This window comes from Oncorhynchus masou, chromosome 17, assembly GCF_036934945.1.
Source record: "Oncorhynchus masou masou isolate Uvic2021 chromosome 17, UVic_Omas_1.1, whole genome shotgun sequence".
In the NCBI taxonomy this organism is placed as follows: Eukaryota; Metazoa; Chordata; class Actinopteri; order Salmoniformes; family Salmonidae; genus Oncorhynchus; species Oncorhynchus masou.
This window is the reverse complement of record NC_088228.1, coordinates 36,667,767-36,690,330: the sequence shown is the minus strand read 5'-3', so window position 1 is coordinate 36,690,330 and position 22,564 is coordinate 36,667,767. Positions and strand designations below refer to the sequence as shown.

At 44.9% G+C, this 22,564-nt stretch overlaps 1 protein-coding gene across 1 annotated transcript in view; it reads left to right on the top strand.

The window, feature by feature from the left end:
• Positions 1–22,564, top strand: part of epha4b (eph receptor A4b) — a 188,316-nt gene that overhangs the window by 15,254 nt on the left and 150,498 nt on the right. Inside the window, exons 2-5 of the mRNA XM_064993203.1 lie at positions 1,027–1,091; positions 11,035–11,235; positions 11,443–11,550; positions 11,859–12,210. Of these exons, the coding sequence (XP_064849275.1) occupies positions 1,027–1,091; positions 11,035–11,235; positions 11,443–11,550; positions 11,859–12,210 (726 nt within the window). The remainder of the gene's footprint in view (positions 1–1,026; positions 1,092–11,034; positions 11,236–11,442; positions 11,551–11,858; positions 12,211–22,564) is intronic.

The window sequence follows — 22,564 nt, the reverse complement described above, 5'->3', positions numbered from 1 at the left end:
TTGAGATTTGGTTCTACTGTAAGTGCCTGAGATTATCCTTGAAAATACTGCCTGTGTCTGTGTTTTGGCACTAGTTCCCCCTGGTTTCCTGGGTCAGTTATTAAAGCCAACTGATGATGTTTCAGGTCAGGAGCCTGGACAGCTGATCTGGGACCTGTGGCTGAGAGCCCGAGGAGTAACTCTCTTTTGGCCTGAGTCAGACCTCTGGCACAGAATGAGAGAAAGAGAGAGGTGGAGATGTAGCGAGTGTGAAAGGGAGAGAAGCAGATTGAAAGAGACAGAAAGAGAGGGTGAGAGAGACAGTAGGTTTTGAGCGGGCAGAGAAGCGAGAGGGCAGAGAAGAGAGAGGGCAGAGAAGAGAGAGAGAGAGAGAGAGAGGGAGAGAGAGAGAGAGAGAGAGAGAGGAGGGAGGTAGGGAGATAGAGAGAGGAGGGAGGGAGGGGGCTGGCGGCAGCCTCTGCAGATGGAGGATAATTAAATATTAATGGTTAGCAGTGGTGAGGCCATAATTAGGGCTCAATGGCGTCAGGCAGGGAAAGCACAGTTCACACACCGTGGGAGAAACTGGCTCCATCTGAATCTAAATACACAGCCTTTTAGCTATCTCTTAGCCTTTCTGTCTCAACCTCACTCCTTCTCTCTGTCCGTCCTCCTCCATCCGGATATTTCTCTCATTCTCCATCCCTCTCTCTGTTCCCATCTCTCTTCTTTGCTGTCACTCTCACTAGCCCTAGCCTTTCTCTCTCCCTCTATCAATCATTTCTTTCTCCATCCATCTCTCCACCCCTCACTCCGTCCCTTTGCTATGGAGAGGGGTAAGGGTGTGTGGTTGAGCCTGTGTGAATCTGAGGCGGTAAATGTTGTTCTAATGTGCTGTTTTAAGTGCTATCCCGTTGACCTGCCCCCCCCCCACCGTTGACAGCACAGATGTTCCAATAACCACGACGGCCCTCCCTTCCTCTGGTGTCTTATTGCTGTAATAGTGTGTGTTGTGTTAACCAGTCTGTTCTCTCTGTCTGTCTGCAGTGACGTTGTTGGACTCCATGTCTGCTCTGGGAAACCTAGGCTGGGAGGCCTACCCTGCCGAGGGGGTGAGTAGCGCTGTGACATCACTTTCTGTATGAGGCGGCCATACTGGATCAATCTTGATCCACAGGCGCTCACACAGACACAAACTTTACCAAACCAACTTTAACCCAGTGTTCATTTTGGCAGTGTGTTTTAGATTTAGTTTAATCTCAGTCATTTTGACAAAAATATAATGAAGTCTTATATGCTGACCACACCCGCGAGCGTTGCAAAATAAGTGTACACATACATGTTATTCATTCATTGCATCCAAACTGCTCGCGCGCATCACCGAGCATCTGTGTAGCCAAGCGCCAAAATAGAACTTGGTTCTATTTGTCATGCTTGACGCGATGCAAGTCCCACCTCTCCCATCTCCTCATTGGGTATTAGGAGCATATAACCACATGGGTGATTGAAAGATGAACTGAGGTCCACACTCCAGTCCAGTTGGTAATGCACTTTAAAGTTGGTTGCCAACCGGCATATAAAGTCCAAAGAGGAAGAAAAAGACTGAAGGCGGAGAGATTACTAGAAACTAACTCGGTTACCCTTTTATCTGTGGATTATTTGTCGGAGTCGAGGACCTTGTGCATTTCAGGTAAAATAACAACCCAATGTTTATATCCAAGGACAAATGATCTAGCAAGAGCAAGCTAGCTAGCTAAATTGCCATGAATGAGTAATGCTTTTCAACCTGTCCCCAAGTTAATACAGTTGGTTCAGAGTTCTTATTGATATTTCAACCTGCGCGTCCTGATCGCGTCTGGTGTGGATTGACAAAATCAACAAGCGAGCGATGGTGCACGCGGACGCCCAGTCTGGTCAGCATGTTAGCCTCATTTTTGTCATTTGAATAATGATTTAGTTTAGTTATTGTCAAAATGACGAAAACAGAGGGCCATTTTAGTCAACTAAATGCCCTTTCATTGTAATCACATTTTAGTGACATCACAGTCACATCACATTTGTATTGCCTCATTAACCTATAGTAAACATGAATCACCCACTTCCATGTGCACATACATACATTTGGTCTACCTACACATTTTTCTTCATAACATATTCTATTCTCTTTCCAAGAGCAGACAAATGATACACATATACAGTACATAAGAATAATATTATATTATATAAGAATGATCTTGCCATGGAAATTCCTAATTCAGCCTACATTACATTTGCACATTGCACATTACATACAAAACAAACAGACACGAGAGCGAGAGAGAAGTCGTGTCTACACTTGACACTGACATGCGACTTCCGCTACCAGAATACGAAGATGGAAATGATACGACGGTGTTCAGGTCTGGCTGACCACTTCAGGTGGTGGTCAGGGATGCATTCTGAGTGGGGTTTTCTCCTCAGTCTGGACGCAATCAGGCTACTGAAAGCGCATACAGTGGGCGACGTCATCAGCACTTCTCCCACAAGTCTCCAGAAAACGTATGTTTTGGGTCCGAGAGGCACTTTGTCATTATAACATTGGAGGAAATATGTTCATGTGCGTAACGTGTTTGGTGGCCTCATTAAATGCTAGCCAGCTAGCTAATATTTCGAAAAAATATATTTTGTTTGGCTATAGTTATGCTAACCCGTTTGCAATCTCTTTAGCTTTGCTTGCTAGCTACAGTAGTTAGCAACTGCCATCAGTTGTTGTGTTATCATATTTTGCCTGTTCCACCATTTGCCTGTTCCACCAGCGTGGGAATAGGGAGTCCGGACACGGCAGACACATTTAAATGTAGGTGTAGACACATGACGCGTTCGGAATTCCATGATTAGAGCTCTATGATCAGAATAAAAGTCAAACGGGGGCTAATGACTTCGAACGGGAGCTAATGACTATTTCGACCAGTGATGTAGTCGAGTCACTAAACCTCGAGTACCAAGTCCCCTGTGCTCGAGTCACGAGTCAAGTCACGAGTCCCTATGGCTGAAGTCTTGAGTCCAAGTGCTCAAGTCTGAGTCATTGGGTCCACATGAACTGAAAATAAAGTTATTTACCCAGTCAGACATTTAGTCAATAAATAGTTTTCTATCAGTTTTCATTGTGCCACCAAATATTTGCATATATGCTACTGATAATGTTACCATGGCTCTGTTCAGTTGAAAAACATTCTCAAACGTTGCAGATAAAAATTCCATGAGTAGAGCCGCCGTCATTCCTTATTCAACACGTTCCAAAACGTTGTGTCCTGCTGAATGAGCCGCATAGCTAGCTAATGAAGTAACATGACAACGTGTAGCCTTGACAAATGGTTAATGGTCCGGTCTGCAAGTAGCCTAGTTTTAGAATGGCCCGCGATATGCTTTATGGATGTAAAAAAAAATGTAACGCCGGTATTATGGGTCATGTCTTTTCAACAGTAGCATAAGGGCTAAAATCAAGCCGTTTTCTCTGGGGAAAAGAGGGAGTCTTGGCTACGTTGGCTCCAGAGCCCGTACGTGAAATGCAGCGGGAGAAGTGGGAGGGTTGAGCGAGACTACAAATTCAAAGACAAACTACTTTTCTATAACCTACTTACTCAAGGGATAGAAAACACATAACTAGACAGTTTTTTTCTCACTTTTGAGCTCAATTCTGCTATTGTTTTCTAAAATTGAAACAGGCAAAGGGTAGCTAACCAGAAGTCTGGCTGTGACTGGTTAGCTAAGGTGAAGCAAGAGAGTTGCCTGTGCGCCGTGTATAATCGGAGGCCGAGCTGGAGCGGGGACCTGTCTGGTCCTGTCTGGTCACACTCATCCCTTGCTCCCCCGCAGCTCACCAGCTGATGTAGACTGCGTCTGCCTGGTGTGCCACTTCCTTCCCACTTCTGAACAGAACTGAGCTGCGCGTCTGTGCTGCTAATATGAATTGTGCTTATCACCGAAAAGCTCTCAATTGCCAATCAAATCAAATTTTATTTGTCACATACACATGGTTAGCAGATGTTAATGCCAGTGTAGCGAAATGCTTGTGCTTCTCATTCCGACAATGCAATAATAACCAACGAGTAATCTAACCTAACAATTCCACAACTACTACCTTAAACACACAAGTGTAAAAGGATAAAGAATATGTACATAAAGATATATGAATGAGTGATGGTACAGAACGGCATAGGCAAGATGCAGTAGATGGTATAGAGTACAGTATATACATATGAGATGAGTAATGTAGGATATGTAAACAAAGTGGCATAGTTTAAAGTGGCTAGTGATACATGTATTACATAGAGATGGCAAGATGCAGTAGATGGTATAGAGTACAGTATATACATATGAGATGAGTAATGTAGGGTATATAAACATAAAGTGGCATAGTTTAAAGTGGCTAGTGATACATGTATTACATAGAGATGGCAAGATGCAGTAGATGCAGCAAGATGCAGCAGTTTAAATGAGTACAGTATATACATATACATATGAGATGAGTAATGTAGGGTATGTAAACATTATATTAAGTGCCATTGTTTAAAGTGGCTAGTGATATGTTTTTACATCAATTTCCATCCATTCCCATTATTAAAGTGGCTGGAGTTGAGTCAGTATGTTGGCAGCAGCCACTCAATGTTAGTGGTGGCTGTTTAACAGTCTGATAGCCTTGAGAAAGATCTCTCCAAAACAACATTGTCCAGTCCACCTAGTAGTCAGATTTTAGTCACAGAGATCATTTTGTCTCATCAAAAAATCATTTTAGTTTAGGTTATAGTTTTTGTCGGAATCTATTTCGTTATGGTCTCATCAATTGCGACTGAAAAACAGGTGTTTGACTAATGTTTTTGTCACAATTGTTTTGTTGACGAGAATAACAATGCACTAATCACGACAATAGGCGCTTGTGTAGACCTGAAAGCATTGGATCGGTGTACGCGGCTTGAAACTCTGACTCTGGCTGGAGACACTGACATCAGTGAGGTAGTCATTTTATTAGAATCAGTGAGTTGTCTAGAGTGGAGTGCAGGGTGTATTCAGTAGCAGCAGTGCAGAGAGAGAGAGAGCAGTGGAGGTTAGAGTGATGGCTTCTTAAGCGTTCTATAGCTATATTTGGAGTCTGGGGGGGGGATTTACTAATTATTTCCGCTGCGCTGAAAATAATGTGACAGTCGCTGGCTCCGTTTTTTTTTTGGGCGACTGCGATTTGGGGAGGGGGTTAATATTTTTTACGTAACACTGGGGTTGAGTTGCGTAATGGGCTGCTGTGAAGGTAACAGCCCAGGAAGTCACAGAATGCCAGTGTCACGCCTCTTTAGAACACAACAGAGGAATGGAGAGAAAGAATGAACAAATATAAGGAAATCCGTCAAGAATATAGCAGAGGAATGTTAGTGGAAACCAGCTGAGCGAGAGAGTGATAGGGGACAGGGAGCTAAAATCTTGAGTATTTTCTTTCTGTCAGTGAAGGCAGCTTCATTGAAAGGAAGTCGGTTTGATTACAGCCTTGTTAGCTGACAACACCAAGGCTGTGGGTTTCATTCCAGCGCGAATGCTTAGCTGAATGTATAATGTTAACCACACACCTGGGTCAAATAGATATTTCAAATACTTTAGGTATAATCTTGATTGGAGGTGGGTGGAGTTTGCACTTTTTTGGGGACGATCACATTGGTCCCCTTGTATCGGGGCAGGCTAAAACAAACAGTCGACGGTTGGACATATGTATTTCACCCAGGTCTGGTTTACACTTTGAAATAAAGACCACGCTATTTAACATGCCACCTTGGTGGTTCAAGGCGCCTGCTTTGTGCCCGTGCTCTCGCACCCACTGGGTGGGGAGGGGGTGTGGGGGAGAGTAGTTACTTCAGATGACATAGGACACACAGGCTGGTTGAGTCACTCCACAGCGTCAGGAGATATCAACAGGGATGATGATACCCTGCATTAGCCTGCATTGCCCTGCACCTCACCTCACAGCAGCCCGAAGTCAGCCGAAGAAATAGAGGGAGAGAGAGCGAGGGGTAGAGGGGGGAGAAAGAAAGAGAAGCGAGAGAGAGAGAGCGATACAGAGAGAGAGAAAAATAGTGAGAGGGAGAGCAGATAGAAGGAGAGTGAGATAGCGAGTGAGATGGAAAGAGAGAGAGAGGGAGAGAACGATACACTCAGAGTTAAACGATGCAAGTTAAACACCCAGCTTTAGCACCAGTAATAACCGGACGATTGACATGCATTTGTCTTTTCATGGTTTTTCTTCTGTTCAAGAACCAGACGTTTAGGCTGTCAACGAGTCTGACATGTGGCAGCAACCCTAGGGAACTGAAAAACGCATTATAGGCTACACACGCCTCTCTCTTTCTCTCTCTCTCTCTAACACAGAGAAGAAAATGGGAAATTAGTTCTCTCAACGGGAGAGAAAAAGGGAGGAGAGAGACAGAGAGAGGGAGAGAGAGATATAAACAGAGGGCTGAGGTGCTGAGCAGCATGTCTCTCTGGGTCTTGTGTTTCATATAAGGGGGATTATCTAGTTAAACCCGGACCCCTGAACCTGCAGAGAGGTCACACAGACATTCCCACCATTCAAGATATGGCCTTAGCTGGATAGCTGTCTCTCTGACTCAATCCACCACCACTTGACCCCCACAGGTCAGACTTAGTACGGCCTGCCCCAGAGCCAGATGTGTGCTGGAGTCTGAGCAGAGCGACCCACTTCTATCACACAACTGGGGTGTTTGTGTTTCTGCGGCAGGATAGAAAACAAACACAACCAGTAATGATATTGCTTGTAGCTCTTTCCTGCAGTCAAATGACCTAGTGGCCTCATGGCTGGAATGTTATTCATATTTTTCATTATTTCATAATTAATAAACATTATTTCAAAAAAGCCACCGAAAATCCAGTGTTTCTGTGTCAAACGGTTTGTTATATTTCAGTCTTCTGTAATGTATATACAGTGTAATATTGAGATGCAAACTCAAAACGTAATACATTTCAACTCTATAGTTCATGTATGTGAAGTGTATACTTTTCTTTCAAAGTAGATTTGTTTAAGACTACCAAGAAACATTCTGTGCGGCCCTGATTTAGCCCACTGCAGTAAAAGGTTCAAATATAGGCCCCATATCTTTAGGAATATATTTGGGAGCACCCCCTTTCTCTGCTCTCTCTCTCTCTCTGTCTCTTCGACAGATGTTATTTCAGAGTTTGATGGCCAATTATGTATAAGTATCTGTAACTACAAGATGATTGCGGGGGGAAATTATGTTAAGCCAATGAAGGGTTTAACCCGAGTCCTGATGCAACGGTTTTACCCCGCTTCAAAGCAATCAGGCCAGCTTCGTTGTGATTTGTCGAGGGATTAGAACGCTCAAAGAGGAAAGTTCTGTCCAGAATGCTAATTAACGGTCAAACTGAAATGCCATCGCTATAGCAACAGGTTCACTGATTGAGTGCGTGTGTGTGTGTGTGTGTGTGTGTGTGTGTGTGTGTGTGTGTGTGTGTGTGTGTGTGTGTGTGTGTGTGTGTGTGTGTGTGTGTGTGTGTGTGTGTGTGTGTGTGTGTGTGTGTGTGTGCGTGCGTGTGTGTGTTCGGTGATTAAGAGAGAGGGGCTAAACTCTCCAACCTGTCTAAACAGTTCTCTCTTTTTCACATCATCCATATGAATTACTTCAGAATTATTTTGTTTAGATAGAAAGTATAGGCTTGTTAGTTTCAATTAAACGTTGGGTTGATTTTCTCGTATTTCCTGGTGAGGGAGGAGGCTTTTAGAAAAAATAGACATCAAGAATATGTCCAGCATCATTTGATTCTACCTGTACTATATGTTGGAAATGAATAGTCTGTTGTTGGGCGATATGGCCAAAGTATCATATTATGGTATTTTTCAAATTTCTTACAGTATTTGATGGTATTTAATATTTTTGAATAAGACAAATTCTACATTTGCTTTATGAGTAGGGTGTGACCCTAGGGTGGCAACACATACTGTTCTTTCTAATTGACTTAAATACGTTTTTCTAAATTCTGATGGTTTTATACTGTTAAATTAAACTTCAACCCCCAAGAAAATTCTGCATTTTCATACATTTCTGCATTTCCTGCACTCATTTGAGATCATTTCCACACTGCCACGTAGGGCTGTACGATATTGGCAAAAAATGTATGCCTTATTTTTAACCAAATGTTGCAATTATCATTATAATTCCTAGTTCAAATATAATAGTGGGCCCTTTGAAACAGTGTTGTTTGACATGATAGCGAAGAAAACGGCCAGAGAGGAGTTATTGTGACAGGGTAGGAACCAAAGTGTTGGTCAGTGTTTCCTGACCATGTAGGCTGAATGCAAGTGTCTCGTGGTCGAGCAACAACAAATGCGCTCCTTGAGTGACAGGGCTAGACCTGTGTGGAAAGCGGCATGGAGAGAGAGAGAGAGAGACAGCGGATATAAATGACTCAAGTAGCGGAGTGAAGTATAAAAATGTACATTACAGGCTGCATATCACGATTTATCAATACCGGTATATAGTCAAATACACTGTACCACCCAGCCCTAATCTATTATTTCAGAACATTGGACTAAGAGTACATTGGACTAAGAGTTCATCACTGAGAGAACTGAGGAAAGGATTTGGTGAGGCGCGGATTTCGGTGAAGCACGTCCTTAGGTAGAGAGATAGTAAAGAAACCCACCTGGCCGCGAGACCAAACTGCCTGACAATCACCAGACTCTTTCACATGGAAATAGCTCCATAAACAAGCAAGGAAGTCTGTGTAGTCCTCACACTCAACCTCCGCTCTGAGGGAAATAAACAAAACGTCACGAAGCCCTCTTTATTCCTCAATAGCTATCCTCTTTAACTCCGTAATCACCGCTCTCTAGGGAACTAGCCGCACGTGTGTGCCTCTGTGCAGTGTGTGTGTGTGTGTGTGTGTGTGTGTGTACAGCCGTGTATGCCCTCTCAGTCTCCTGTGATGTCCGACTGGTCCCGCTCCACACAGATGGGTCCGTTTAGCTGACAGCCGCGTCTGTAATTTACACGCATTCGTTCCTCCCTCGGTTTTTCTCTCTCTCTATCCTCGTCTGTCGTTCTCTCTCTCTCTCTCTCTCTCTCTCTCTCTCTCTCTCTCTCGATCCTCATCTGTTGTTTTTGTTCTTCCAACTGATGAAATAGAACGAGAGAGAGAGCGAGAGAGAGAGTGAGGAAAAGAGTTGGCCTGGAGTAGAACGCAACTGGTTTTCTATGTCGCTGGTACTCATGACATCGTCGTAGTTATAGCCTGTACACAGGGCATAGGGGTTCCCTTGGCCAGGTCAATTGGTCTGTAATATTCCTGGCCCTACCTATGACAAACTCCTAAATTGTTTCCTCCGTGCTACTCTAGTCCCAGCCCTGTGGAAGGCCCAGTGGATTAAAAGCAGCTGACTGAGAGTCTGTTTCCGTCTGTTTTAGTACTCAAGACTTTAGGTGAAATGTGTCAAGCCTTTGCCGGCTTGTCGACCTGTCGAGTTCAATTATCCCCAAAATCTGAGCTTTTTCTTTCGAGTCTACAACCCCCTTGTCTTTCTCTGTCCTTTTCTCTCTTTCTTTCTCTCCTTTGCCTGTCTTAAACCCCCTGTCTTTCTCTTTCTCTCTCAATCCTGCATTCTCTCTCCTTTGTCTGTCTTAAACCCCCTGTCTTTCTCTTTCTCTCTCAATCCTGCATTCTCTCTCCTTTGTCTGTCTTAAACCCCCTGTCTTTCTCTTTCTCTCTCAATCCTGCATTCTCTCTCCTTTGTTCATTCTCTCTCTCTCTGTCTTTCTCACTCGCTCTCTCTCTCTCTCTCTCTCTGTCTTTCTCGCTCTGTCTGTCTGTCTGTCTGTCTGTCTGTCTGTCTGTCTGTCTGTCTGTCTGTCTGTCTGTCTGTCTGTCTCTCTCTCTCTCTCTCTCTCTCTGTCTCTCTCACTCGCTCTCTCTCTCTCTCGCTCTCTCTCTCTCTGTCTCTCTCTCTCTCTCTCTGTGTCTGTCTCGAAGTCTCTCTCTCTCTGTCTCTCTGCCCCTCTGTCTCTCTGTCTCTCTCTGTCTCTCTCCCTCTCTCTCTCTCTCTGTCTCCCTCTCTGTCTGTCTCTCTCTCGCTCTCTCGCTCTCTGTCTTTCTTCTCGCTCTCTCCTGTCTATCTCCACTCCAGTATAATTTGCATCCCATCCGAGTGAAATTAGAGGGAAAGTTTTGCAATAGCCAGCTGCACTGACCAGAAAATAGTTGCCTTTGTGTGTGTGTGTCTGAGGTTTGAATGTTGAAATGTGATATGTGTTCATCAGTCAGTAGTCTATACAGAGACTGAAAAGAGACTGGTACTCTGAACTGAGAAGGTGGTCTGTGCATCTCCTCACCCCAAATGAGATTCATACTGAGTTGGCTCATTGTGTGTGTCTGTGTGTGTGTGTGTGTGTGTGTGCGTGTGCACGACTGTGTTTTTAAGCCTAGCTGTCTGCTTCCCCTTTGGTAGGTCCTGGTCCCTGAAACTCTATGAAACCACACTGGTTTATTTTCCTTTCCTTGAAGGAATAGAACTGTTTTCTCTCTCATGCGAGAAGTGTTCTGAATTACTTCTCTGAGCACAAGTGGAAACAGATGGCAATATATGAGGGGAGACAAAGTAGCTCTGTCCTACGTCTCTCTCCAGATCAAGGACACACACACACACATACACATACACACATAGAGACACACACACATACACACACATAGAGACACACACACACACACGCACTCGCACCCGCACCCACACGCACACGCACTCGCACCCGCGCGCACACACACACACACACACACACACACACACACACACTTGCACCCGCACACACACACTCACACCCACACACACAAATGCACATGTATGAAAACACGCATACACGCGCACGTGCGCGCACTATAATGTGATTACTTAAATGTACACAGATGTTTTTTGTCACTTAAATACACACGCATACCCCCCCCCCGCCCTGCAATCCTCTAACCCCCCCCTTCTCTCTCTCCCCCTCTCTCTCTCCCTCTCTCTCTCTGCAGTGGGAGGAGATCAGTGTGATGGATGAGAGGAACACTCCCATGCGTACCTACCAGGTGTGCAACGTGATGGAGGCCAGTCAGAACAACTGGCTGAGGACACGACACATCGCCCGTGACGGAGCGCAGCGCGTCTACATGGAGATCAAGTTCACCCTCCGAGACTGTAACAGCCTGCCTGGAGTACCCGGCACCTGCAAAGAGGTCTGTCTGCTCATGGTTTCCATTCTGTCGACAATTGTTCAATACTCCTTGCTTCAAGGCCACGTTTGACTGAAATGTCATAACATTTCGAATCTTGACCTTGGAGAAGTGATCTTTCGGTCAAACCGTTTTCCATAGAGCTACGGCATAACAAAAAGGCAATTTTTTTTAAATCAAATGCAAAATGTCCATTTGTGTGTTTCCCAGACGTTCAACATGTTCTACTATGAGTCCAACAACGCCAACCTGTGGTTCATCAAGGAGAGTCAGTACATCAAGATAGACACCATCGCTGCTGACGAGAGCTTCACACAGGTCAGTGGAAACACAGGCTCCCAAAGGGAGAGGTTGCCTCTAACTACAGATCTAGGAACAGAGTACCTTACCCCCCAATCCTAACATTAACCTCAGATTTCCCGAACCATTCTTATCTTAACCATTAGGAGGATGAAACAAGTTGTGACTGGACATGGAGTTAAGGGCAACTTACATACTGAGGGCAAAAGAATCCCCGTAATAATAACGACCATAAACATCCTTTCCTACTACGCCCGTTCTAGCTGAAACAGAACTGTAAAATAGGCCAAAGTTTGACTAAATCTGGTTGCTTTCTCTCTCTCTAGGTGGATGTGGGTGACCGTGTGATGAAGCTTAACACAGAGGTGCGTGACATCAGCAACCTGAGTAAGAAGGGGTTCTATCTGGCCTTCCAGGACCTGGGAGCCTGCATCGCTCTGGTCTCTGTCCGTGTCTTCTACAAGAAGTGTCCCCTCACCGTGCTCAACCTGGCCCAGTTCCCCGACACTGTTACGGGGGGCGACTCGGCCCTGGTGGAGGTCAGAGGGCTGTGTGTGAACGCGTCAGAGGAGTTCGAGGCCCCCAGGATGTACTGTAGCGCCGACGGGGGCTGGCTGGTGCCCATCGGGAGGTGTGTGTGCAAGCCGGGGTACGAGGAGCATAAAGACTTGTGCCAACGTAAGTGTATTTGATCAATCTTTTTTTCCCCACTTCATTTCTTGAACTGGATTGTTGCTTAAGGGCTTGGAACCACACATCGGCTAGCCAGTGGCGGCTGCTGAGGGGAGGACGGCTCGTAATAATGGCCGGAACGTGTGAATTTCAGTGACAGGTTTTTGGAGAACCTTTCTTAACCGGAACAAGCGTCCGGGCAAACAAGATGCTAGGCACTAGATATTTTTTCCTCCACCACGGTATCGCGACACTTGGCCCGGTATCATATTGTTTGTTAAGTGTTGGTATCGGGACAAGCCTAGTCCTGATAGATCTAGATCTAGTACTCTACTTAGAACGGAGAAACTGTTCCAGACAGAATATGAATACAGATAGACGGCAACGTTGTGGAAAACAATGTGGTTTACCGGGATGGAATGATAACGACTGTGGGTATGTGGGTGGGTGTGTGTGTGTGTGTGTTAGGCAACCCCCTTACGTAGCGAGGACAATGTTATGAAAGAGAAGGTCGGGAATTGCTTGGAGGCAGCTTGTGTTTGTGAGTGTTTGAGCGAGCGAGAAGATGCGTATATACCATTTGGAAGAAGTGGAGGAGAGAGGATGCCTCAGGTAGCAGAGTATTAAGTTGTTAAACTCCACAGATTTGAGAGAGTGTGTGTGTGTGTGTTTGTGTGTGCGTGCGTGTGTGTGTTTGTGTGTGTCAGCTGACCATTATCTTCCCTTGCTAGAGCTGTCTTAGGCTCAGTTGTGATAACTCAACCCCGTGGTACTGCATGTAGGTAGGCTGTTTGTTTCTCGGGTAAGATGCAGCTGAACATGCACAAGCTTCCTCACGAGTCCTTTGGGAATGTAGATTACAGTACCAATCCTTGTGCTCCGAAGTTGCTAGGAATATAATTGAATAAGAAGAATGGCGAACGTGCAGAGAGTCGGCCGAATTTTAGGAGCGATTTCATTGTGTTTCAGCACCACCCGCCTGTTCGAAAGATCAACGCGCCAATAATCAGCACAATCTGCTTTTTCAAATTGCCGGCATCTTGATTCTAAAATTGGGATCATCTATACTCTGCAAAAAATAAAGAGGAACGAGAGCCATGTACAATATGGCATGAAGGCCGCCATCTTTATGCACATCCGCTATTATTGTGTGCTGGGTGCCTTTCTCTGTGAGATCATCGTTGTGGCAGATAACTATATTGGAATTTCCACAGTTTCACTGCTGAACACTATTTTACGAACTCTCAGTTAAAACTTCATTGCAACTCCAGGTCCAGGCTAACACAGCAAGGCGTTTCACCTCTGGGCAATGTCACACGTTAACGGAGACACACTCCCACTATAAAAATGGCCATATCTTTTTTTTTACAATCAGGGCCAAGTAATGCTATGTATGTTTTTATAGGTATTTGTTTGTGCTTTAATGCAATACTAACAAGTACTTGTTCAAATATATACTTGCTTTTATTTGAACAATTACTTGTTACTATTGTAAGATACACTGAGTATACCAAACATTAGGAACATCTATCGTCAGGTCATGGACTCTACGAGGTGTCGAAAGCGTTCCACAGGGATGCTGGGCCATGTTAACTCCAGTGCTTCCCACAGTTGTGTCATGTTGGTTGGATGTCCTTTGGGTGGTGGACCATTCGTGAAACACATGCGAGACATGTTGAGCGTGAAAAACCCGGCAGCGTTGCAGTTCTTGACACCGACCGGTGCGCCTGACACCTACTACCCTGTTCAAAGAAACTGAAATGTTTTGCCTTGCCCATTCACCCTGAATGGCACACATACACACATACAGAATCCATGCCTCAATTGTCCCCAGGCTTAATAAAACTCCTCTAACCGGTCTCCTCCCCTTCATCTACACTGATTGAAGTGGATTTAACAAGAGATGTCAATAAAGGATCATAGCTTCAACCTGGATTCACTTGGTGAGTCTGTCATTGAAAGCTCAGGTATATTTTGTATACGGTGCATTTCGGAAAGAATTCAGACCACTTGAAATTTTACAGCCTTATTCTAAAACGGATTAAATCGGTTTCCCCCCTCATCAATCTACATACAATACCGTTTCATGAAAAAGCAAAAACTGTTTTTAGAAATATTAGCAAATTTATAAAATAGAAAACAATTAAAAATCACATTTAAATAAGTATTCAGACCCTTTACTCAGACCTTTGTTGAAACACCTTTGGCAGCGGTTACAGCCTCGAGCTTCTCCCATTCTTCTCTGCAGCTACTTTCAGGTCTCTCCAGAGATGTTCGATCGGGTTCATGTCCGGGCTTTGTCTGGACCCCTCAAGGACATTCAGAGACTTGTCACAAAGTCACTCCTGCGTTGTCTTGGCTGTGTGCTTAGGGTCGTTGTCCTGTTGGAAGGTGAACCTTCGCCCCAGTCTGAGGGCCAGGTCGCTCTGGAGCAGGATCTCTCTGTACTTTGCTCTGTTCATCTTTCCGTCGATCCTAACTAGTCTCTGCTGCTGAAAAACATCCCCACAGCATGATGCTGCCACCACCAGGCTTTATCGTAGGACTGGTGGCAGGTTTCCTTCAGACGTGACGCTTGGCATTCAGGCCAATTAGTTCACTCTTGGTTTCCTCAGACCAGAGAATCTTGTTTCTCATTGTCTGAGAGTTGTTTGTGTGCCTTTTTGGCAAAGTCTAAGCGGGCTGTCGTGCCTTTTACTGAGGAGTGGCTACCGTCTGGCCACTCTACCATAAAGCCCAGATTGGTGGAGCACTGCAGAGATGTTTGTCCTTCTGGAAGGTTATCCTATCTCCACAGTGGATCTCTGGAGCTCTGTCAGAGTGACCATTGGGTTTTTGGTCACCTCCCCGACCAAGGCCCTTCCCCCTCTGAATGCTGCAAACAAACCTTTGTGTGGAGACGACTCTCAAATAAACACTACCTATGGGCATTAATATGGAGTTGGTCCCCCCGTTGCTGCTATAACAGCCTCCGCTCATCTGGGAAGGCTTTCCACTAGATGTTGGAACATTGCTGCTGGGACTTACTTCCATACAGCCACAAGAGCATGAGTGAGGTCTGGCGCTGATGTTGGGCGATTAGGCCTGGCTCGCAGTCAGCATTCCAATTCATCCCAAAGGTGTTTGATGGGGTTGAGGTCAGGGCTCTGTGCAGGCCAGTCAAGTTCTTCCCCACCGATCTCAACAAACAATTTCTGTATGGACCTCACTTTGTGCACAGGGGCATTGTCAACCCCAAACTGTTGCCACAAAGTTGGAAGCACAAAATCATCTAGAATGTCATTGTACGCTGTATCTTTAAGATTTCCCTTCACTGGAGCTAAGGGGCCTAGCCCATCAAACTTTACAGTTGGCACTATGCATTGGGGCAGGTAACGTTCTCCTGCCATCCACGAAACCCAGATTTGTCCGTCGGACTGCCATATGGTGATCTTAGGCTTGGGTGTGGCTGCTCGGCCATGGAAGCCCATTTCATGAAGCTCTCTTGACGAACAGTTCTTGTGCTGACGTTGCCTCCAGAGGCAGTTTGGAACTCAGTAGTGACTATTGCAACCGTGGACAGGTCAATTGTTACATGGTACGCGCGTCAGCACTCTGTCCTGTTCTGTGAGCTTGTGTGGCCTACCACCTCACGGCTGAGCCGATGTTGCTCCTAGACGTTTCCACTTCACATAACAGCACTTACAGTTGACCGGGGCAGCTCCAGCAGTGCAGAAATTTGATGAACTGACTTGTTGGAAAGGTAGCATCCTATGACGGTGTCACGTTGAAAGTCACTGAGCTCTCCAGTAAGACCATTCTACTGCCAATGTTTGTCTATGGAGATTGCATGGCTGTGTGCTCAATTGTATACACCTGTCAGCAATGGGTAGGTAGAACTTACCCTAGATCTTTACATTGTAATTCCATTGACGATTGTCTGGTCTTGATCAATATTGCATCTTTTAAAAGAAGACCTAAACGTTAAGAATAACTATGTCAATAATCACTCAGCTTTTAACAAATAGGTCTGGAGGTCACAAAGAGACGTGACACCCCTGTGTAACGCTCTAATGTGCCCCCAGAAGCACAGCACAATGCTTTTAGTACTAAACACACTGCTCCAAACAAAAAATGAAGGTGTCTGCCCCGCCCTCACAGCTACTCAGAGCTTCTGAAGAGCTTCCACAGGGAAAAGTAAGGTTACACTGACTCACTAATGCATTTAAATCAGCCTGGCTCTCGCTCTCTCTCTTCCCCCTTTCTTGCTCTCTTGTCTCTCGCTCCACACCCATCCCTCTCTCATCCCTCGTTTTTGTCTCCCTCTCCCCTTTTCTCTTTTGTACTGTGTGAGGTGTTAATGGAATCATTACTGCTGCGGTCCCTGTCAGACACCCAAACAACCAGACTCCTCCAATTATATATAATATGTTATCTTTCCCCATTTGCTAGTTTTTGCTGCTGTTCTCTTGTTCTGTAATGGTACTGCTGTCTCCCTTCACCTAGCGCCCCTTTCATCTCCCTCTCTCTAGACAGACAGCTAACAGAGGTAGAAAGAGAGCGAGACCGAGAGCTCTTTACTTACGCAACTCACCCTTGTCCTCCATCTTCCTCCAACTCCCTCTCTTAAACGTACTCTTAATCCCCCTTCTCCCCTATGCACTCTCTCTCTCTCTCTTTCTCTCTTTCTCTCTCTCTCTCTCTCTCTAGCTGTCCGTTGTGTCACTAAGGGGCTTGGGGACCTCAGAACTGATGATTCTGCTCTCCCCCTCTTTAAACATTTATAAGCCATGGATCTCTCTTTCCTCTCTTTCTCTTTTTCGTAAAGCAAAAAGCAAAACAGAAATGTAAATGATAGTTGAGGTAACAGGACGTGTGCGTGTGTTTTTAGTCCCTTTAGTAATGAATTGACTGTATTTAAGTCAGATGAGATATCATGTTAGGAGCTCTCTCTCTCTCTCTTTCTGTTTGTCACTCTCCATTTCTCTCCTTACTCTCTCTGTGCCTGTATTTTACACCCCCGCTCTCCCTCCCTATCTCCCTCTCTGCTCTCCTATTGGCTGTGAAGCCTACATTCACATGAATTCATCCTCATCTGCCCTGTTACTGGGGTTACATAATCATCCAATACACACACAACACTCTCTCTCCCTCTCTCTCTCTCTCTCTCTCTCTCTCACACACTCCTCCCTGTCTCCCTCTCTCCTGCGTGTGTCAGTGTGTCTCTCTGTCAGTGAGCAGTGTGTGTGTGGATGTTCCTGCAGCCTGTGGGTCTATCCTGGGGCTCCACAGTGAAGAACCACGCTGTAGAGCTGTCTGGCCCTGACAGCACCAATTACTGAACCTCTGGACAGAGAGAGGAGAGAGGGAGGAGTGGAGCGAGAGGAGCGAGGGACAGCACACCTGTCCTCCTCAGCAGCCTCTGCCCATCTCTCTAGCACGTCTCTCTTCTCCCTCTCTTTCTCCCTCACTCGTTCTCTGTCTCCTTTCCCTCCCCTCAACCTCTCTCACATCCCTCCTTCTCTCTGTCGCCGTAGTGATTGACGGTGGGAAAGGAGAATGTAGGTCAGGGTGATGTTGAAGTCCATAGCTCTCTGCCTGTCTGTCCTTCATTCCTTCTCTGTCACTGACTGAGAGTACGACTTAAATGCTAAGAGCTGGCTTAAAGGGATACGTTCTACGAGTACTAAATAAGTCTCTAAATGGGTTCATGGAATCAGACCTGCTTTTACAGACCTGCTTCTGGTAAACAGATCACGTAAGCACGGCGATTGGGACATGTTGGCTTTGTGCGTGTTCGTCGCTGAGACAAACGTTAGAGTAGAACTGTGTATAAGATAGGTCAACACAATAAGCCTAGTTCTCTCAGATCCATCAGGTGGAGTGAACGGGGGAAGAGGGAAGGGGATTACTTTTTGATTCAAACCCCAGCCCGATCCGCAACAGAGGCTGGTTCTTCCCTTCCGTGCTTTCTTAACAAAGGCAATTGGAACTCAGTCAAATGTCTCCTTGTCAGATGTTCATTCAATCATTCAATCAAACCTGGGCTCAATAACACAGGAATAACTTCATCTCACTGTTGCCTTTTATCCAGTCTCACTTTATATCACATCTGAGAATACTGCCTTTGTGAAATAATGAAAGATCGCTTGCCCGCATGCACGCACACACACACGCACACACACACACACACACACACACACACACACACACACACACACACACACACACACACACACACACACACACACACACACACACACACACACACACTTGAACAGCGAGCCTTGTGGGGACACACAATTCAGTCCCATTCAAAATCATGTTTTCATCTAACCCCTAACTCAAAACCTTAACCCTAACCCGTACTCTTTCCCTAAACCTAACCATAACCTAACAACCTAACCAAAAACCTAAGCTTAACCCTAACCCTAAACCTAACCCTAGCTCCTAAGCCTATTACTAACCCTAGATCCTAACCCTAAACCTAACCCTAGCTCCTAAGCCTATTACTAACCCTAGATCCTAACACTAAAACTAACCCTACCTCCTAACCCTAAAACTAACCCAAGCTCCGAACCCTAAAAGTAACCCTTGCTCCTAACCCTAGCTCCTAACCCTATTACTGACCTTAGATCCTAACCCTATTACTAACCCTAGCTCCTAACACTAAAACTAACCCTAGCTCCTAACCCTAAAACTAACCCTAGCTCCTAACACTAAAAGTAACCATTGTTCTTAACCCTAGCTCCTAACCCTATTACTAACCCTAGATCCTAACCCTATTACTAACCCTAGATCCTAACACTAAAACGAGCCCTAGCTCCTAACCCTAAAACTAGCCCTAGCTCCTAACACTAAAACTAACCCTAGCTCCTAACACTAAAACTAACCCTTTCTCCTAACCCTAGTTCCTAACCCTAAAACTAGCCCTCGCTCCTAACCCTAAAACTAGCCTTAGCTCCTAACCCTAAAACTAGCCCTAGCACCTAACCCTAAAACTAGCCTAGCTCTTAACCTTTTACTAATCCTAGATCCTAACACTAAAACTAACCCTAGCTCATAACCCTAAAACTAATACGAGCTCCTAACCCTAAAACTAGCCCTAGCTCCTAACACTAAAACTAACCCTAGCTCCTAACACTAAAACTAACCCTAGCTCCTAACACTAAAACCAACCCTAGCTCCTAACCCTAAAACTAGCCCTAGCTCCTAACACTAAAACTAACCCTAGATCCTAACACTAAAACTAACCCTAGCTCCTATCCCTAAAACTATCCCTAGCTCCTAACACTAAAAGTAGCCCTAGCTCCTAACCCTAAAACTAGCCCTAGCTCCTAACATTAAAACTAACCCTAGATCCTAACACTAAAACTAACCCTAGCTCCTAACCCTAAAACTAGCCCTAGCTCCTAACACTAAAAGTAGCCCTAGCTCCTAACACTAAAACTAACCCTAGCTCCTAACACTAAAACTAACCCTAGCTCCTAACACTAAAACTAACCCTTGCTCCTAACCCTAGTTCCTAACCCTAAAACTAGCCCTAGCTCCAAACCCTAAAACTAGCCCTAGCTCTTAACCCTTTTACTAACCCTAGATCCTAACAATAAAACTAACCCTAAAACAAGCCCTCGCTCCTAACCCTAAAACTAGCCCTAGCTCCTAACCCTAAAACTAGCCCTAGCTCCTAACCCTAAAACTAGCCTAGCTCTTAACCTTTTACTAACCCTAGATCCTAACAATAAAACTAACCCTAGCTCATAACCCTAAAACTAATACGAGCTCCTAACCCTAAAACTAGCCCTAGCTCCTAACACTAAAACTAACCCTAGATCCTAACCCTATTACTAACCCTAGCTCCTAACACTAAAACCAACCCTAGCTCCTAACACTAAAACTAACCCTATCTCCTAACCCTAAAACTAGCCTAGCTCCTAACCCTATTACTAACCCTAGATCCTAACACTAAAACTAACCCTAGCTCCTAACACTAAAACTAACCCTAGCTCCTAACACTAAAACCAACCCTAGCTCCTAACCCTAAAACTAGCCCTAGCTCCTAACACTAAAACTAACCCTAGATCCTAACACTAAAACTAACCCTAGCTCCTATCCCTAAAACTATCCCTAGCTCCTAACACTAAAAGTAGCCCAAGCTCCTAACCCTTAAACTAGCCCTAGCTCCTAACATTAAAACTAACCCTAGATCCTAACCCTAAAACTAGCCCTAGCTCCTAACACTAAAAGTAGCCCTAGCTCCTAACCCTAAAACTAACCCTAGCTCCTAACACTAAAACTAACCCTAGCTCCTAACCCTAAAACTAGCCCTAGCTCCTAACACTAAAACTAACCCTAGATCCTAAAACTAAAACTAACCTTAGGTCCTAACCCTAAAACTTGCCCTAGCTCCTAACACTAAAACTAACCCTAGCTTCTAACACTAAAACTAACCCTAGATCCTAACCCTATTACTAACCCTAGATCCTAACCCTATTACTAACCCTAGATCCTAACACTAAAACGAGCCCTTGCTCCTAACCCTAAAACTAGCCCTAGCTACTAACACTAAAACTAGCCCTAGCTCCTAACACTAAAACTAACCCTAGCTCCTAACACTAAAACTAACGCTTGCTCCTAACCCTAGTTCCTAACCCTAAAACTGGCCCTAGCTCCGAACCCTAAAACTAGCCCTAGCTCTTAACCCTTTTACAAACCCTGGATCCTAACACTAAAACTAACCCTAAAACAAGCCCTCGCTCCTATCCCTAAAACTAACCCTAGCTCCTAAAACTAAAACTAACCTTAGCTCCTAACCCTAAAACTTGCCCTAGCTTCTAACACTAAAACTAACCCCAGCTCCTAACCATAAAACTAACCCTAGCTCCTAACCCTAAAAATAACCCAGCTCCTAACCCTAAAAATAACCCTAGCTCCTATCACAAAAAGTAACCCTTGCTCCTAACCCTAGCTCCTAACCCTAAAGCTAACCCTAGCTCCTAACACTAAAACTAACCCTAGCTCCTAACATTAAAACTAACCCTAGCTCCTAACACTAAAACTAACCCTAGATCCTAACACTAAAACTAACCCAAGCTCCGAACCCTAAAACTAACCCAAGCTCCTAACACTAAAACTAACCCTAGCTCCTAACACTAACACTAACCCTTGCTCCTAACCCTAGCTCCTAACCCTATTACTAACCCTAGATCCTAACCCTATTACTAACCCTAGATCCTAACACTAAAACTAACCCTAGCTCCTAACCCTAAAACTAACCCTAGCTCCTAACACTAAAAGTTACCCTTGCTAACTAACCCTAGCTCCTAACCCTATTACTAACCCTAGATCCTAACCCTATTACTAACCCTAGATCCTAACACTAAAACGAGCCCTAGCTCCTAACCCTAAAACTAGCCCTAGCTCCTAAAACTAAAACTAGCCCTAGCTCCTAACCCTAAAACTAACCCTAGCTCCTAACACTAAAACTAACGCTTGCTCCTAACCCTAGTTCCTAACCCTAAAACTAGCCCTAGCTCCGAACCCTAAAACTAGCCCTAGCTCTTAACCCTTTTACAAACCCTGGATCCTAACACTAAAACTAACCCTAAAACAAGCCCTCGCTCCTATCCCTAAAACTATCCCTAGCTCCTAACCCTAAAACTAGCCCTAGCTCCTAACCCCAAAACTAGCCTAGCTCTTAACCCTTTTACTAACCCTAGATCCTAACACTAAAACTAACCCTAGCTCCTAACCCTAAAACTAACCCTAGCTCCTAACACTAAAACTAACCCTAGCTCCTAACACTAAAACTAACCCTAGATCCTAACACTAAAACTAACCCTAGCTCCTAACCCTAAAACTAGCCCTAGCTCCTAACACTAAAACTAGCCCTAGCTCCTAACCCTAAAACTAACCCTAGCTCCTAACACTAAAACTAACCCTAGCTCCTAACCCTAAAACTTGCCCTAGCTCCTAACACTAAAACTAGCCCTAGCTCCTAACCCTAAAACTAACCCTAGCTCCTAACACTAAAACCAACCCTAGCTCCTAACCCTAAAACTAACCCTAGCTTCTAACACTAAAAGTAACCCTTGCTCCTAACCCCAGCTCCTAACCATAAAACTAACCCTTGCTCCTAACCCTAAAAATAACCCTAGCTCCTATCACAAAAAGTAACCCTTGCTCCTAACCCTAGCTCCTAACCCTAAAACTAACCCTAGCTCCTAACCCTAAAAATAACCCAAGCTCCTATCACAAAAAGTAACCCTTGCTCCTAACCCTAAAACTAACCCTAGCTCCTAACCCTAAAAATAACCCTAGCTCCTAACCCTAAAACTAACCCTAGCTTCTAACACTAAAACTAACCCTAGCCCCTAACACT